Source organism: Oncorhynchus tshawytscha, linkage group LG06 (assembly GCF_018296145.1).
Source record: "Oncorhynchus tshawytscha isolate Ot180627B linkage group LG06, Otsh_v2.0, whole genome shotgun sequence".
NCBI lineage: Eukaryota > Metazoa > Chordata > Actinopteri > Salmoniformes > Salmonidae > Oncorhynchus > Oncorhynchus tshawytscha.
In genome coordinates this window covers 25,453,183-25,471,377 of record NC_056434.1, presented here as the reverse complement: position 1 = coordinate 25,471,377, position 18,195 = coordinate 25,453,183, and the positions used below count along the sequence as shown (strand labels likewise).

Below are 18,195 nucleotides of genomic sequence, written 5' to 3'. Positions count from 1 at the left end.
TTTGCGCAGGTCTCCTACCTGGCATAGCCATACTCCCTGTAAGCCCCCCAAGAAATTTTTGGGGCTGACTCTCGGGCTTCCATCCGCTCTGCCGTGCTAGCTCCTCATAATGCCGCCTCTCTGCTTTTGCTGCCTCCAGCTCGGCTTTGGGGCGACAATAATCTCCAGGCTCATTCCAGGGTCCTTTACCGTCCAATTCCTCCTCCCATGTCCATAACTCCAGGTGGTGCAACCTCTCCCACTGTAGCTGCTGCTGCTCCTGCTGCTGCTGCCTCTGTTGCCTCTTCTCCTGTTGCTCCTTTGGGCGGCTACACTCCCCTGGTTTAGCCCAGGGTCCTCTCCCGTCGAAGATCTCCTCCCATGACCAGAAATCCTTGGTGAGCATCTCCTTTTTCGGCTGCTCCTGCCTGTTGACACGCCGCTTGGTCCGTTGGTGGTGGGTGATTCTGTAACGGTTTTCTAGTGGTGATGAAGGAGAGTCGGACCAAACTGCAGCGTGTCGATTGCGATCCATGTTTAATATAACAAAGAAACACGAACTTACAAAAAACAATAAACGAAACCGAAACAGCCTATCTGGTGCAAACTAACAACGAGTACACATAGGACACTAAGGACAATCACCCACGACAAACTCAAGAATATGGCTGCCTAAATATGGTTCCCAATCAGAGACAACGATAAGCACCTGCCTCTGATTGAGAACCACTCCAGACAGCCATAGACCTTGCTAGACAACCCACTAAGCTACAATCCCAATACCACCACCAAAACCCCAAGACAAACACACCACAATTACAAAAACCCCATGCCACACCCTGGCCTGACCAAATACATAAAGATAAACACAAAATACTTTGACCAGGGCGTGACACATAGTGCCTACCCACTAGGCACAGCTGGTTGAATCAATGATGTTTCAACGTAATTTGTCAATGTATTGGGACGTTGAATCTAAAAAAAAATTAAATTAAGTAATCATCTGTTGTTTTGAGGGTGAAATTTCAACCTCGTGATTATGTCATAATTGTAACCAATTTTCAACATTGACAAACCATGCATAAAATATGTTGAATTTGTAACAACATCAGCTCTTTAACGTTGTATCCGCTATAAAAACAATAGGCTGGGCAGCACACCCTGATCTACAGCTATTAATTTGTGACCGACCGGCTCGATTCGGTGTTATGTAGCAAAATTTGAAATTGTGCTTTCTTACATTGGATAAAAGTAGAGAGGTACTGTACATCATACACTACAGTTGAGGAACAATGAGAAACTAAATCTGTCTTTGAAAGTTGATACACTTGTAACCCCACTTTTGAGAAAATGGCTCTTGAATGGTTTGGTACACGTACTGGATAGCTCTTCTTTGTCTACTCCCATTCAGCATCGTTCACACCCTCTTAAGCAGTGGCGGGAAAAGTACCCAATTCTCATACTTGAGTAAAAGTATGGATGCCTTAATTAGTAGGAAGTTACTCAAGTAAAAGTGAAAGTCAGCCAGTAAAATACTACTTGAGTAAAAGTCTAAAAGTATTTGGTTCTAAATATACTTAAGTATCAAAAGTAAATGTAATTTCTAAAAAATCAATAACAAAGGTATAAATCATTTAACATTTCTAGCACAGGGGTTCCACTAGCAGAACACCTCGACAACATTCCGATGAAAAGGCAGTGCGCGAAATTAAAAAATATTTTTTAGAAATATGTAACTTTCACACATTGACAAGTCCAATACAGCAAATGAAAGATACACATCTTGTTAATCTACCCATCGTGTTTACAGCTAAAGCACAACATATTCTAATGTTAGATCACCGCCAAGTCGAAAAAACACACAGCCATTTTTCCAGCCAAAGATAGGAGTCACAAAAAGCAGAAATATAGATTAAATGAATCACTATCCTTTGATTATCTTCACCAGATGACACTCATAGGACATCATGTTACACAATACATGTATGTTTTGCTCGAAAATGTGCATACGGAAAAAGCATAATCTGAGAACGGCGCTCAGCACCCAAAACAGCCAGAGGAATAGCCGCCATTTTGGAATCAACAAAAATAGAAACAACACCATAAATATTCACTTACCTTTGATGATCTTCATCAGAAGGCACTCCCAGGAATCCCAGTTAGACAATAAATGACTGATTTGTTCCATAAAGTTCCATCATTTATGTCCAAATAGCCACTTGTTGTTAGCGTGTTCAGCCCAGTAATCTTCATGAGGCGCGAGCATTTCATCCAAACAAAAACTCGAAAAGTTCCGTTACAGTCCTTTAGAAACATGTCAAACGATGTATGGAATCAATCGTTAGGATGTTTGTAACATAAAACATCAATAATATTCCAACCGGGAGAATTCCTTAGTCTTCAGAAAGTCACTGGAACTGGGAGCGCGCGTCATGAGGCCGAGGCACTATTCCAGACCACTGACTCAAACAGGTCTCATGAGCCCCTCCTTTATAGTAGAATCCTCATTCAAGTTTCAAAAGATAGTTGACATCTAGTGGAAGCCCTAGGAAGTCCATATCGTCCATATCTCAATGTGTACTCGGTAGGCAAAGCTTTGAAAAACTACAACCCTCAGATGTCCCACTTCCTGGTTGGATTTTTCCGGTTTTCGCCTGCCATATGAGTTCTGTTATACCCACTGACATCATTCAAATAGTTTTAGAAACTTATAAGTGTTTTCTATCCAATACGAATAATACTATGCATATATTAGCATCTGGGACTGTCAACGCCGTGTGTATAGGTGGCAGGGAAGTCAGGCGCAGGAGAGTCGAAATAGAGTGTAAATGGAGTCTTTTAATAACTGTCCACAGAACATGCTCCACAACACTAAAAAGTATAGACATGAAAAACATGGGTACGAGGACCCGTCGCACACCAATACAACAAATAAACAACACAGACAATAAAACAATCTCTGACAAAGACATGAGGGGAAACAGAGGGTTAAATACACAACAGGTAATGAATGGGATTGAAAACAGGTGTGTGGGAAGACAAGACAAATCCAATGGAAAATGAAAAATGGATCAATGATGGCTAGAAGACCGGTGACGTCGAACGCCGAGCACCGCCCAAACAAGGAGAGGCAACGACTTCGGCAGAAGTCGTGACAGGGACAGAGTAGGAGGCAGTTCTGTCTGGGCACGCTATTCATCCAAAAGTGAAAATGCTGCCCTGCCCCCTATCCCAAAAATGTAAGCATAGCAGACAACACCATTTTCTTGTTTTTAAAATGTATGGATAGCCAGGGGCACACTCCAACACTCAGACATTATTAACAAAATATGTATTTGTGTTTAGTGAGTCCGCCAGGCCAGAGGTAGTTGGGATGACTACGTGTTCTTCTCTTGATAAGTGTGTGAATTTTCCTGCCCTGCTAAGCATTTAAAATGTAACGTGTACTTTTGGTTGTCAGGGAAAATATATGGAGTAAAAAGTACAATGTTTTCTTTAGGAATGGAGTAAAAGTTGTCAAAAATAAATTAAAGTACTGATACTCCAAACAACTACTTAAGAAGTATATTTACTGCTCTTAAGCCTTGGCCTATCCATCTCTTTAAGGATTCACATGCATGACATCAGCAACCTGGTGGTCCAAAACTTGTGTATTTTAACAGCAAGAAACCCATATGGTTCAACATTTATTTAGTAAATGTCAACCTAGCAAACCAGGCTACTAAAAGCAATGTTCTAAACATTGTTTCTAGCTTGTTAGCTAGCTAACAGTAAGTTAGGTGGCTAGCCAGTTCAAATAATGACCACATCATATAGCTGACATCGTCTTAACTTGAGCTAATTTGTATTCATTATTACAGGAAAAATAAATTCACTACAAGATAATTATTTATCAATTAATGGAAAGGTAATTACAGAAAATAGCAGACTAAATAAAAGCAGGGCATTCTACCAGAGAATGTTTTAACTTTGACACTGTCTTGTTGGCCTAACATTATATCCTGGTAAACACACACTAGCTATATCAAATAAAATCAAAGTGTATTTTTCACATGGTACCTTGCACAGCGGAGTATTTTGTTTAGACATGTAGCTAGCTAGCTAAACAATTAACCATAATCCCAACTCATAACATTACTACCCTGCATGAATCTGCAGGTAGCTAAGCAACTAGATGCCTTGTTAGCTAGCTAGCTAACATTAGGCTATAACTAACAATGCAAATTGATCTGAGATATGAATAATATTACTACACAGATCATACATGTAACATTAAATAGCGAGCCAGCCATCCAGCTAATATTAGCTAGCTAGCTAACAGTACACTTTAACTTGCAATGAAAGCAACTTCCTGACAAAATTAGAAACGTTTAATATCTGAAAACATAGCTAGCTAGACTCTCTTATCCATATACTCGTATACGTGGATAAATGCTTCTCCCTCTCTGTCACGGGTGCCATGGTTTTCTTTAGTTTGAAGGTGTTTTATACAACAACATCTCCAGCTCATACTGCGTAGTGGGGAGTGTCTGGAGGGACACACACACAGACACACACAGTATCATAACGTCTGTCATTATCACACATCCATTTCAGGGGTTACACTGATAATAATATACAACCCCCTCTGTGTTCTCTTTGTGACCTCCTCCGCATCTTTGCAATCAAACGGCAGAATTTTCTCCATCTCCTTAGCTATCATATTCTGCTTCCACCGGGCTTCCACCACTGATTTAAAAACTCTGTCCTCCAGAAAATAAAGAGCAACACTTTTGTAGTTATTCATGATATCTTTCAGAAAACCCGTGTTAGAAAGGATTACTTACATGTACTATGCAGCCCTTTGTTATAGCGAGAGCTGTGCTACAAGGTAGACCAATCTGAACTCCTCTCTCGGCATGTCCAGCCCATCCATTATTACTTTCTTTTTTGTGTAACCTTTATTTAACTAGGCAAGTCAGTGAAGAACAAATTCTTATCTATTATGACAGCCTTGGAGCAGTGGGTTAACTGCCTTGTTCAGTGGCAGAACAACAGATTTTTACCTTGTCAGCTCAGGGATTTGATCTTGTAACCTAGTCCAACCTAGTCCAACACTCGGCTACCTGCCGCCCCATTATCTCAGCCAATCATCGCTAGCGGGAAGGTTTATGTGTTTTTACGGGGCAAAGCTAACTAGGCTCGTAATTTAACAAATGTATTCATATTTACAGATGGCATACACGTTTGTTATTAAGGCACATACAAGTTCAATTGTTCCAGAATGCATTTCTGACAAAAATAAAACGCATTTGCCACTGACTACTATCAATGTGCTATTGTGAGAATCATTATTGAGAGACCTCTTAGATAATTAAATATATTGCTATTGAAGTCATTCCAAATTGTAGGTTTAACAGAGCAAATAAAATGTAATCATACTTCATAAGTCATACCATCAATGATAGTATTTAGGCCTATATAGCATTTGTAAATTCATCAACAGCTTTTTTTCAAATATACAATGCATAGGACTAGGGTTTCAAGCTTTGGTTATAAGTTGGATTTAAATCTCCATCTCAGCCAAGAATCAAAGTTAAAGAACAGCACTAGATCAAATCCAACTTTATTCCTGGTAGACCGATTTGCAGTCCATTTAGAACCCTTTCTACAGAGGGTTCTACAGAGAACCCACAAGGATTCTACCTGGAACCAAAAAGGATTATACCTGGAACCAAAAGGGGACTGAAGATTCCTTTTGGAACATTTTTTTTCTGTAGTCTGCAGGTGAATATTAACCATGGCTTTAAACACAACAAAATAATCTATGCTGTATGCAGAGCTACATATTCCAAATTGAGCTTGGCATTTAACCTGCACTGCAATCACACTCCACTTCTCTAACATACACTAATGCCTGGCCAGCTTCTGTCCTCCAGGGTCCCTCCGCACTGCCTTCCTCGCCTTAGAATTATCCGGGAGAGCCAAGCTCCAAAGAGGATCCTTTCTCTTTTAATGTAGCACATCATGAAAGCTTGGAGAAAAATGTTAATAATGCCGCTTGCATGTCTGCCAAGCATACAAACCTTGATCTTATGTCTTCTGAGCCATTGAAGGGGATGTATTGAAGCAACTCACCCCCCTAGGTATTTAAAAATGGATGAACGTAAAATACTGTGTGTCGTACTGCCATATGTCTATTCATAATCATGTGTGCTGAGAGGTGTTCTACACAGACTGTAAATACATTTGTTTGGGGATTTTTTTCATCTGGTTTGCAAAAGACCTGGATGCCTGATAGATGCCAATAGATGATGTGGGTGTTTGTTGGTTTCTATAATGTGATAAGCTTATGTTATAACAGACATTTGACATCTGTTTAGTTCTATTTAAATGTCAAGAAATGGATGTCATATTTAGTAGACTACAGAGTACTGCACTTACCACCCCCAGACAGGAGACCATGCCGTAGCAACACTCTTTTGTTTGTTTTGTGTGTATAAGTCACTTGGGCTATGTGACTATGTGATCATTACACTCCAGTACCTGTCTGGCTCTATGCCTCCAAAAGTCTGGTGCTTTGTTCCTGAGCTTTCTAAGAGGCTTGATAGAAATGTACAAAGTGTCAACATAATAAGACGCCAAGGGGGTGTGTTTTTATTAGAATATGTTTACTCCGAAATGAATCCACACTGGTGTAACAATCATTCAGTCTAAATTGCTTTTTGTCAGTCAGTTAATCATTTGTTATCATTTGTATTCAGTGGATTAATTTGATCTCCCTCAACAAATCCTGTGTCTAATGATGATTGTGTTGTGTGTAACCCCTGAAATGGATGTGTGATAATGACAGACTTTATGACACTGTGTGTCTGTGTGTGTGTCCCTCCAGACACTCCCCACTACGCAGTATGAGCTGGAGATCGTAGCCCAGGACATGAAGGGAAGAGACGTGGGACTAACAGGAACATCCACGGCAACCATCACCATCACAGACAAGAACGACCACGCCCCAGAGTTTACCCACTCACTGGTAAGTACCTGCACCCCTGCTTGTTCCCCTGACTCCTGTTCTCTGTCTGTCCTCTCTGTCCCCTGACCCATGTTCCCTGTCTGTCCTCTTTGTCCCCTGACCCCTGTTCTCTCTCTCTCTGTCCCCTGAAATCTGTCTGTCCTCTCTGTCCTCTGTCCCCTGTCCTCTGTCTGTCCTTTCTGCAATATCCAATGTTCTCTGTCCCCTGTCCTCTGCCCTTGTCATCACTTTCTGTCCCCTGTACTCTGTCATCGGTCCCTGTTCGCAGATACAGCCAGTGACGGGCTTGATTCACATCCAGGTGATGGAGTGGGTTACACACACACACACACACACACACACACACACACACACACACACACACACATACACATACACACACACACACACCAGTTATCCACCATGTCCTCTGCTATCCAATTTAAAATGATAGTGTTATAATTCTCAGAGCCTGCCAGAGGAAAGGCTCAGCTCACATCAGTCGTCGTCGTCCTGTGTGTGTGTGTGTGTGTGTGTGTGTGTGTGTGTGTGTGTGTGTGTGTGTGTGTGTGTGTGTGTGTGTGTGTGTGTGTGTGTGTGTGTGTGTGTGTGTGTGTGTGAGACCACATGTAATAAACAACACTTCACAGTAGTCAGGTGGTAGGGGCTCACAAGGGAGATAAGGAAATATGTGTGTGTTTGTGTGTTGTGCTGCTATGATCATGGTGTTGGTTTCCTTTGTCAGCACAGCCTCAAGGATCTAGTAGAAACCCTGTATGGCACACGTAAACCAATATCCACCAGCCACACTATCTCCGTCATTCAGAAAAAATGCACTTAACAAACTTAACCTATTTGCCTGTTTGTGCCAACTCATGATGAGTCTTTCAAAAAACTGCAACTGTTGCTGTTTTTTTTCTTCTTGAGGTGAAGAAAAACACATCAGGCCCTGGAGGAGAGGTCGTAATGTTGAGTTGTGTGGTTTTTAATGGAAATGCCCAGAGCTGTTGTCAGGCTTTGAGACACATCAACCCCAACCTCCACTAGACGGGCTCCCATAATACATTGCCATGTCAGAGCGTTGTGAGATCTTCACAATGAAATATTCTGGCTGAGTAGGCATGCTGGGGCCGTGCTGAGTGCACTCTGTCCATGTCCTCACTTAATGCCTCCATCTTTCTTCTGGTGATCCGTTTAACAGTGTGGAGAAATGTTCCTTTTAAAAACACAGCCATTTAAGGTGCTAAACTCCTAATATAAGTCCCCACCCGCTCAGCAGCCACTAACCTGGCCATGAATCATCTCTTATGACTTCCAACTATTGTGGGTGTGGGTGTCCATGAGCGGACATGTGAATGTGGGCACATTCATAGATATTGAATTCCACTTGGAGTGCAAATATTCTGCACTCTCTTGAAAAACCTTTTAAAATAACATATCCTTCTGGATGTTGAAAGTTTTTCAACTGAAAACTCTGTCTACAAACATAGAAGTGCATCTCTTGCATCGTGTATTTGCTGCATTCAAGCTGAGAAAGACATGTTCTGCTTTACCTTTCATTATTCATCAATCAGAGAGGAGCTAGGCTTCCTACCCTGCAGTACACACAGGTGCTGATAGTGTTGGCATGACTCCACATAACACTAGTCTACTTGAAGATGTGCTTAAGTCAACCAGTAGGGGATTCACAAAGTACCCTGCCTAGCCGCCGCACTCTTGAAATAGACTGTAGAACCTATGATTCCCATACAGAGTAGTGAGATATGATAAAGCTCCACAAAGGCAAACATGGTTTGTAAGGTATTACACATTCTCTAGTGCTATCTAAACACCTCTCAAAGAGGAAATTCTGTTGGATTTGTATTCCATATCTTCTCTCTCACACAGTGTGAAACTACTTGGAAATGCACTTAACAAGTTCAGGTTGACTTTAACTCATCAAAGATTCTGAGTGAAATGGACTCACACAGGTCACCATGCAGTCCCGTGTAGCTGGAGGTCAGGGTGGGTTTATCATAGAACGGACTTGTTTCATGTCTGGTAAAGATGGACAGACTACAGTATATAACAGTGAGTCATTAGTAAATCTATCATAGTGTTCTTGGTTGGTGTATAGGCATACAGATACTATATACACTCATGAGTCTGTCGAGCTGCACTATTGTTCTCCTTAGCAAGTTTCTCTGAGGGCCCTGTGTAATCTATCCACCCAACCTTTTTAATCTAAGGCTAAATTGCTCTTTCATACTTACGAATGTATTGCATTCTGTGAAGCTTCTTTGGGGAATTGGGATCCACAATGCTTAACTTTTTTTGAACAAGTTCTAATCCCATTTTTATGAGAGTGGAAACAACAAAAGATGATTTGGAATCCCCTTAAAGACAGAATATGTATAGTAGGACATTAACGCCACTCCTGATAAAAACCAACAGCAATAAACCACTGGCTTATATTGTCTTATTGTATTGATTTATTCTGCAATGCAATACTATGCTAATATCTTAGCATGGTGATTGACAGATACTTCTCTTGGACCTTGTTCCTATTTGGGGTTCAAAATAAAGATATAGCACTAACCAATACCACTCCGTGCATTGACAACTAACTACACCCCACAGTGTGTGTTACTGTGCATTGTCTGTCTTTGAAATGTGTTTATTGACCACTGCTGTTAACTGACCAATGGACGGACTCTGACTCTTCCTGTCAGTCTACATATCAGCCTGTAGTCTAACTGCTGCTCCAGTACTGCTCTGACCACTGATCCACACCACTAAAACACACATTAGCAAACATTTCAAAGTAGGACCGAGGACCGTAACAGCCCCTATGACACAATTTCTGCTTGACCTGAAGTCTCCCTAATGAAAGCCTGTGGTGACACTGAGAGGATAGGCTTGTGATACTACCTCCTGGTTCAAGTGGATAGTGTACCCCTGCCACCCCCTCACCTGCAAACCCCATCTGGCCCCCATCTGGCCCTGGGTGATAACTGGCATCTCATTTCTGACTAGCCCATTTCATAGTTTCTTAGCAGCCACTGAGACACAGGGAGCCTGACAGCCAATCCATGCCCTTGCTCCCCCATGGTGACGGGAGAATATGCATGCCCTCCAAATGATAATGATATCAAAGCCCCCATGCAGTCTTACATTGTTTATTTTATTTAAATCATCACTGCATGTCTAATAAATCACTGTGTGTGTTTTTTTTCTCATAAAAATAACTCCAAATGTATTTGGAATAATTCATTTCCCTGAGTCTCCTTTTGCCATTGAAATGCTCAGTCTGCTCATGTGGGCGTGTTGATACACATTTAAATATATTTGCATACACAGCCCTGATTAGCGGATAGGATCGTCTAGACCAGGAGCGTCAAACTCATTCCATGGAGGGCCTAGTGTCTGCAGGTTTTAGACAACCATGTGTGGTGAGTTCCTTACTACTTCAGGCTCCTGAGTGGCGCAGCGGTCCAAGGCACTGCACCTCAGTGCTAGAAGCTTCACTACAGACCCTGGTTTGATTCCAGGCTGAATCACAACCGGCCGTGATTGGGAGTCCCATAGCGCAGTGCATAATTGGCTCAGCGTCGTACAGATTTGGTTGGGGTAGGCCGTCATCGTAAATAAGAAATTGTTCTTAACTTACTTGCCTAGTTAAAAAACTAATTAGTGACCTTAATTCATCATGAGGGATGCGCAAAAAAACAACAGCCACTTGGCCCTCTGTGGAATGAGTTTGACACCTGTGGTCATCTGTGATCTACCCCGCTTATCCATTCAAAGTAGGAGGATACATATGCAAAAAGGAAGACTAGTAATTGGTCAGAAAAATCTGAATTTGATTTCATGCTCTGGGCCAAAAACTCGATCCCACCTGAAAAGACAAATTCCAGGCAAAACACTAAACGGGCATTATCATCATGTTTACAATTTGATAGTGTTATTTCGACATCGTAGTGTGGAAATATTGTTGTTGTTTTTTAAACAGGAGATTGAGTTTTTGACTGCACGGCCCCTTTAACGGTGATAACTGAAACACTGAGGTCTGTCCTCAGGGCCAGGCTGTGCTAGGCTGGGCTATCTGTCAGGGTTGGACTGGCTGTCTCAGTGAAGGCTGCCATACGCGTGCCGTCTGTTACTTTGATGGAATGGGCTGTGTCCGTGTGGGAGGATAGTGATGGGGAGGAGGCAGGAAGAAACCTGGGGTTCAGACCATCTTTATTTCTGCTTGAATGCTTTGTGCTGACAAAATATATCCAAATAGATAAGATTTTGTGTGTTTTCCTTGTAACCTATCAAGGTATTGTATATCAAAGTGGCAGTAGTTTAGCTTAACCTTTCCTTTCTCTATCGTATTCAAATAGAAGAAGCCATTTGGTATGAGCGACCATGTGGTGTATAAACATGATCTTAAACCTACAGTGTCTGAAGAGGGCCAATTGCTTTCCATATCTTTCCTCATGTCATTTAGATATTGAGATGAATAGGAAACCTCTCATGTTCGCCAGACACTCAGTGGTCCTGAGAGGGTCTGTGTAGAGTGTATGAACACTTGAGTGGTTTGTTCAGAGTAGTGCCGTCCTTCAGGTCTGGAGAACACAAGACGTCTCTTCAGGGAGCACTGAAGAGTCCCCATTCAAATAGCTGATAGCCTTTCTTGTTAAAGTACCATCCTACCACCAACAATACTTTGCTGTATGTATGAAGTTACACATTATTGTATCTACTTTTCATTGAATGTATGACATTTCTGTCCTTTGTCTTCCTCACGTGGCCTCACAAGCTTCAAGTGACTGTTAATTAATGTAAGTGATCAAATACTTTGAAAGGTAAAGCATTAATTTCACCAAGTATGGGTTGTAAAGTAGCCAAATTGATATTTGTTTACATTTACATTTTAGTCATTTAGCAGATTCTCTTATCCAGAGTGACTTACAGTTAGTGCATTAATCTTCAGATAACCACATATTGCAGGCATAGTAAGTCCACTTTTCCTCAATAAAGTAGCTATCTGCAAAGTCGGGGGGGAAATGTCCTCCTACACACACACACACACACACACACACATTTCAGACATTTCTGTGTGTTACACAGTTGCCGAACCCAAGCACGATTCACTTTTTCTTGTAAAATAAGTTGAAATTTAAAAATCTTTTGTTGTTCACACTAAGGGGAAAAAAATATCTAAACTGAAATTTAGATTTTCCCTTAGAAATGAAAAGAAATGTCTGGGACGAAATTATTCAAAATTCAAAATAAATTGGTTGAAGGCAAGTGATTCTCATTTAAGTGTAATTTATCTCACCTGACCTGTGGTAAGTTGCAGGTGCTTACTGGGTAAAAAAAGTGATTTAAACAGTTTTAAATACACTGCTCAAAAAAATAAAGGGAACACTAAAATAACACATCCTAGATCTGAATGAATGAAATATTCTTATTAAATACTTTTTTCTTTACATAGTTGAATGTGCTGACAACAAAAATTATCAATGGAATATCAATTTATCAACCCATGGAGGTCTGGATTTGAAGTCACACTCAAAATTAAAGTGGAAAACCACACTACAGGCTGATCTAACTTTGATGTAAAGTCCTTAAAACAAGTCAAAATGAGGCTCAGTGGTGTGTGTGGCCTCCATGTGCCTGTATGACCTCCCTACAACGCCTGGGCATGCTCCTGATGAGGTGGCGGATGGTCTCCTGAGGGATCTCCTCCCAGACCTAGACTAAAGCATCCGCCAACTCCTGGACAGTCTGTGGTGCAACGTGGCGTTGGTGGATGGAGCGAGACATGATGTCCCAGGTGTGCTCAATTGGATTCAGGTCTGGGGAACGGACGGGCCAGTCCATAGCATCAATGCTTTCCTCTTGCAGGAACTGCTGACACACTCCAGCCACATGAGGCCTAGCATTGTCTTGCATTAGGAGGAACCCAGGGCCAACCGCACCAGCATATGGTCTCACAAGGGGTCTGAGGATCTCATCTCGGTACCTAAGGGCAGTCAGTCTACCTCTGGCGAGCACATGGAGGGCTGTGCGGCCCCCCAAAGAAATGCCACCCCACACCATGACTGACCCACCGCCAAACCGGTCATGCTGGAGCATGTTGCAGGCAGCAAAACGTTCTCCACGGTGTCTCCAGACTCTGTCACGTCTGTCACGTGCTCAGTGTGAACCTGCTTTCATCTGTGAAGAGCACAGGGCGCCAGTGGCGAATTTGCCAATCTTCGTGTTCTCTGGCAAATGCCAAACATCCTGCACGGTGTTAGGCTGTAAGCACAACCCCCACCTGTGGACGTCGGGCCCTCATACCACCCTCATGGAGTCTGACTGTTTAAGCAGACACATGCACATTTGTGGCCTGCTGGAGTTCATTTTGCAGGATTCTGGCAGTGCTCCTCCTGCTCCTCCTTGCACAAAGGCGAAGGTAGCGGTCCTGCTGCTGGGTTGTTGCCCTCCTACGGCCTCCTCCACGTCTCCTGATGTACTGGCCTGTCTCCTGGTAGCACCTCCATGCTCTGGACACTACGCTGACAGACACAGCAAACCTTCTTGCCACAGCTCGCATTGATGTACCATCCTGGATGAGCTGCACTACCTGAGCCACTTGTGTGGGTTGTAGACTCCGTCTCATGCTACCACTACAGTGAAAGCACCGAAGCATAGAAACTGAGAAGTGGTCTGTGGTCCCCACTTGCAGAACCTCTCCTTTATTGGGGTGTCTTGCTAATTGCCTATAATTTCCACTTGTTGTCTATTCCATTTGCACAACGGCATGTGAAATTTATTGTCAATCAGTGTTGCTTCCTAAGTGGACAGTTTGATTTCACAGAAGTGTGATTGACTTGGAGTTACATTGTGTTGTTTAAGTGTTCCCTTTATTTTTTTGAGCAGTGTATATCATACCGCAACTGTAGCCTTTTGTCATGTCAAGCATTGGGTCAGGTGGTGCAAGCTCAGTTAGCTTCGTGTTCAGTTAATGTAGTAGTGGTTGTTATTGCATGCCTTTGAATCCTAGCTGATCCTTTCTATCTGAAATACAAAATAAAACCGTTTCTCTGAAAGTGAACTAGAAAAAAAACATTGGAACTTTTTTCATACTTACTTTACATATTGCGTGCCTATAAGGTGTTAAGGCTGAATCTTTAACTGAAACTGTATACAAAAAAAGGTTGTTGTCCATTCAATAATGACATCACTCTGAAGTGAAGCACCCACTGAGCACTTTTACTATACATGGTGGCAAACTGTAGTTGGCGACAAGCTGTTGTCACTAGAGGACTTAATTGGTTATAAGGTTATAATTGACTGTGGAACTTGTTTTTTGTGTGCCCATCTTTTCCCGTGAAGTTAAGAGTTGGCAGTAGTGTGTACTTCATTTTCTCTGTGGGTTCAAGGTGCAAACAAAGCTATTTACATTGCCTTCATTGTATATGTGCAAAGCAACCTGCATAGCAACACAAGTCTGTTATAGCTGTCAGCCAGGTTGTTATGTTCAAGTTTGGTTGAAAAGTATTGATGTTATTTCACTGTCTAGGTTAATGCAATGATTAGAGTCCATTTTACTGTTGTAGTTATATCAACTAATAAAGGCAGAGCTGGTTTTCTGTGCCACATGTTCAGCTGAAGTGTATCTATGGGAACAGCTTGAGCTGGATCTCTTCAAATTTAATAATGATGCAGGTAAGCTCATTACCTTCCTTGGCCCATGTATGTAAGATGTAGGAGGAATGGAGAGAGCGAGAGTGTGTGTGTGTGTGTGTGTGTGTGTGTGTGTGTGTGTGTGTGTGTGTGTGTGTGTGTGTGTGTGTGTGTGTGTGTGTGTGTGTGTGTGTAGGAGGATATTTTCTCAAAATACTGCTAGCATGCTAATTACCCACATACGAATAAGAGCATGCACAGTTCAAATAAATTAACCTTTCAAAAGTATCAAACCTAAGTGGAAAAATAATGAGAAAAGTTGCAGCAAAGGATTTTTCTTTGGGGGCTTTTCAGTTGTTTTTGTGAAGTCAGGTCAGATGATGCCAGCAGGCAGAATGGGAGAGAGAACACTACTGTCTGTAGAAAGACATGTACCTTTGAGAGTTAGAATCTTGGCTGTGATGGCAAGGCTCCTTAAGAGAATAGTGTTGTCTCCCCAGGGACTAAAGTGACATGCCACTGTGTGTTTGTTGTCAGCTCAATCTATGGGGCCACAAAAACGTGGCACAAAGCACTTTCCATTAAGATGAACAGTTGCTCTGCTGTATTCTGTGTTCTCTCCCTGCATGGCTGTATCTCTGTCAGACCAACCAAATCAAACCACATTTATATTCATAAGCCATTATGTCTGACGGTCGGGGATCTCTGCACTTTTATCTCTCTTCTCTGTGGTCTGTCAGAGGAAGGGGGGGCTGCCGCCGAGAAGGATGGGTTGAGGTGTAAAAAGATGTGTATGATGGATGTGTGATGGTACAATTTCTATCAATGTGAGGAGAGAGAGGTGGAGATAGAGAGATGTTCATTCTCCTCTTCATTCCACTTAACATTAGTGCAGGCTGAGAGGAAGGCCAGGGACTGACAGACAGGCAGTGTAGACACCACTCATTGACATCACATAGAGAGGACATCTCAACTGAAATAAAGCCAGGTTCGCTGCCTTCCAACAGGCTCATAGTTCCAGGTGGCATTGCATGATGAATGAAGGGGGGAATGGGTATTTTCCAAAATGGTGTTAATGAGGTTTGATATTTACACCCTACTCCAATTATACAGCCAGATTAGATCAATATGCATGCATTGTCTGAAACAAATGGTGAGTGCACGGAGAGATAAGACAGGACATTTTTACAGTTAACAAGCAGTATGTGTTGTAGCGATGGCCCTTCTTTTCAGACACACACATAACCACACACACACATTGTAAAAGCACATATACCCAGGAGAGCCTGAGTTGGTGGTTATTTCCCCCATTCTCTCACACCGCTGGTTGCTTTGTACACTCAGTGGTATTGGGGTCTTATCAGTAGCAGGGGGGGGGCTAAGTGGCAACAGCCCAGAGATTGAATACATTCATCTGACAGCATGGCTGAGATGGGAGACTGAGGTCTGGTTTGTCGCTATAGCAGCTTGTTAATCAGTGTGTGGTGTAAGAGAGCAGACATAGAACAGGATGTCATGGTGCTCAGCAACCTATCATGTTCTCTTCCATTGAGGATCTCGTTTGAGGTTTAACATCAGGACAGGGTCTCTCTCTCTCTCTCTCTCTCTCTCTCTCTCTCTCTCTCTCTCTCTCTGTGTATTTTTCTCTCTCTCTCTATCTCTCAATTCAATCCAATTTAAGGGCTTTATTGGCATGGGAAACATACGTTAACATTGCCAAAGCAAGTGAAGTAGATAATAAACAAAAGTGAAATAAACAATAACAATTTACAGTAAATTTAAAATGTCATATTATGTGAAAATAGTAAAAGCGCAAAAGGGAAAATAAATAACATAAATATGGGTTGTAATTCTACTGGAATCCGGTCACAAATCTTGCTGCTGTGATGGCACACTGGTATTTCGCCCAATAGATATGGGAGTTTATCAAAATTGGGTTTGTTTTCAAATTCTTTGTGGATCTGTGTAATCTGAGGGAAATATGTCTCTCTAATATGGTCATACATTTGGCAGGAGGTTAGGAAGTGCAGCTCAGTTTCCACCTCATTTTGTGGGTAGTGTGCACATAGCCTGTCTTCTTGAGAGCCAGGTCTGCCTATGGCGGCCTTGCTCAATAGCAAGGCTATGCTCACTGGGTCTGTACATAGTCAATGCTTTGTTAATTATTTCCTATGTTTCAAGTAATTATCTTTTATTTTTCTCATTATTTGGTTGGGTCTAATTGTGTTGCTGTCCTGGAGCTCTGTGGGTCTGTTTGTGTTTGTGAAGGGAGTTCCAGGACCAGCTTGCTTAGGGGGATCTTCTCCATGTTAATTTCTCTGTAGGTGATGGCTTTGCTATTGAGGATTTGGGAATCATTCATTTTTAGGTGGTTGTAGAATTTAACATCCCTTTTCTGGATTTTGATAATTAGCGGGTAACGGCCTCATTCTGCTCTGCATGCATTATTTGGTGTTTTACGTTGAACGTTGGGGATATTTTTGCAGAATTCTGCATGCAGTCTCAATTTGGTGCTTGGTCCATTTTGTGAATTCTTGGTTGCTGAGCGGACCCCAGACCTCACAACCATAAAGGGAAATGGGTTCCATGACTGATTCAAGTATTTTTAGCCAGATCCTAATTGGTATGTCAAATTTTATGTACCTTTTGATGGCATTGAGGTCCTTCTCACCTTGTCTCTCAGATCGTTCACAGCATTGTGAAAGTTACCTGTGGCGCTGATGTTTAGGCCGAGGTATGTATAGTTTTTTGTATGTTCTAGGGAAACGGTGTCTAGATGGAATTTGTATTTGTGGATCTGGCAACAGGACCTTTTTTGGAAAACCATTATTTTGGTCTTACTGAGATTACTGTCAGGGCCCAGGTCTGACAGAATCTGTGCAGCAGATCTAGGTGCTGCTGTAGGCCCTCCTTGGTTGGGGACGGAAGCTCCAGATTCTCAGCAAACAGTAGACATTTGACTTCAGGTTCTAGTAGGGTGAGGCCGGGGGCTGCAGACTGTTTTAGTGCCCTCACCAATTCGTTGATATATATGTTGAAGAGGGTGGGGCTAAGCTGCATCGCTGTCTCAACCCATGGCCTTGTGGAAAGAAATGTGTGTGTTTTTTGCCAATTTTAACCACACACTTGTTGTTTGTGTACATGGATTTTATAATGTTGCTATTTTTACCCCAACACCACTTTCATGAGAACACTTTGCCTTTGTTTTGCTTTGTTTGTTTGTCAAATAGGGTGTGCAGGGTGAATACATGGTCTGTCACACGGTAAAAAGCCAATTTGACATTTGCTTAGTACATTGTCTTCATTGTGGTGGAAATGTACAAGTCTGCTGTTAACGATATTGTAGAGCATTTTCCCAAGGTTGCTGTTGACGCATATCCCACGGTAGTTATTTGGGTCAAATTTGTCTCCAATTTTGTGGATTGGGGTGATCAATCCTTGGTTCCAAATATTGGGGAAACCTTCGGAGCTAATTTATGTTTGTATATTTTATCATTTCTTTGAGGTTACCATCAACCCAACAGGCCTTTTTTGTGTTGAAAATGTTGTATTTGTCCTGTAATTCATTCAATGTAATTGGA

The 18,195-nt window shown here is 42.0% G+C and overlaps 1 protein-coding gene across 1 annotated transcript in view; it reads left to right on the top strand.

The window, feature by feature from the left end:
* Nucleotides 1-18,195, top strand: part of LOC112252318 (cadherin-13) — a 610,184-nt gene that overhangs the window by 487,935 nt on the left and 104,054 nt on the right. The window contains exon 9 of the mRNA XM_024423437.2: nt 6,851-6,991. Within this exon, the coding sequence (XP_024279205.1) occupies nt 6,851-6,991 (141 nt within the window). The remainder of the gene's footprint in view (nt 1-6,850; nt 6,992-18,195) is intronic.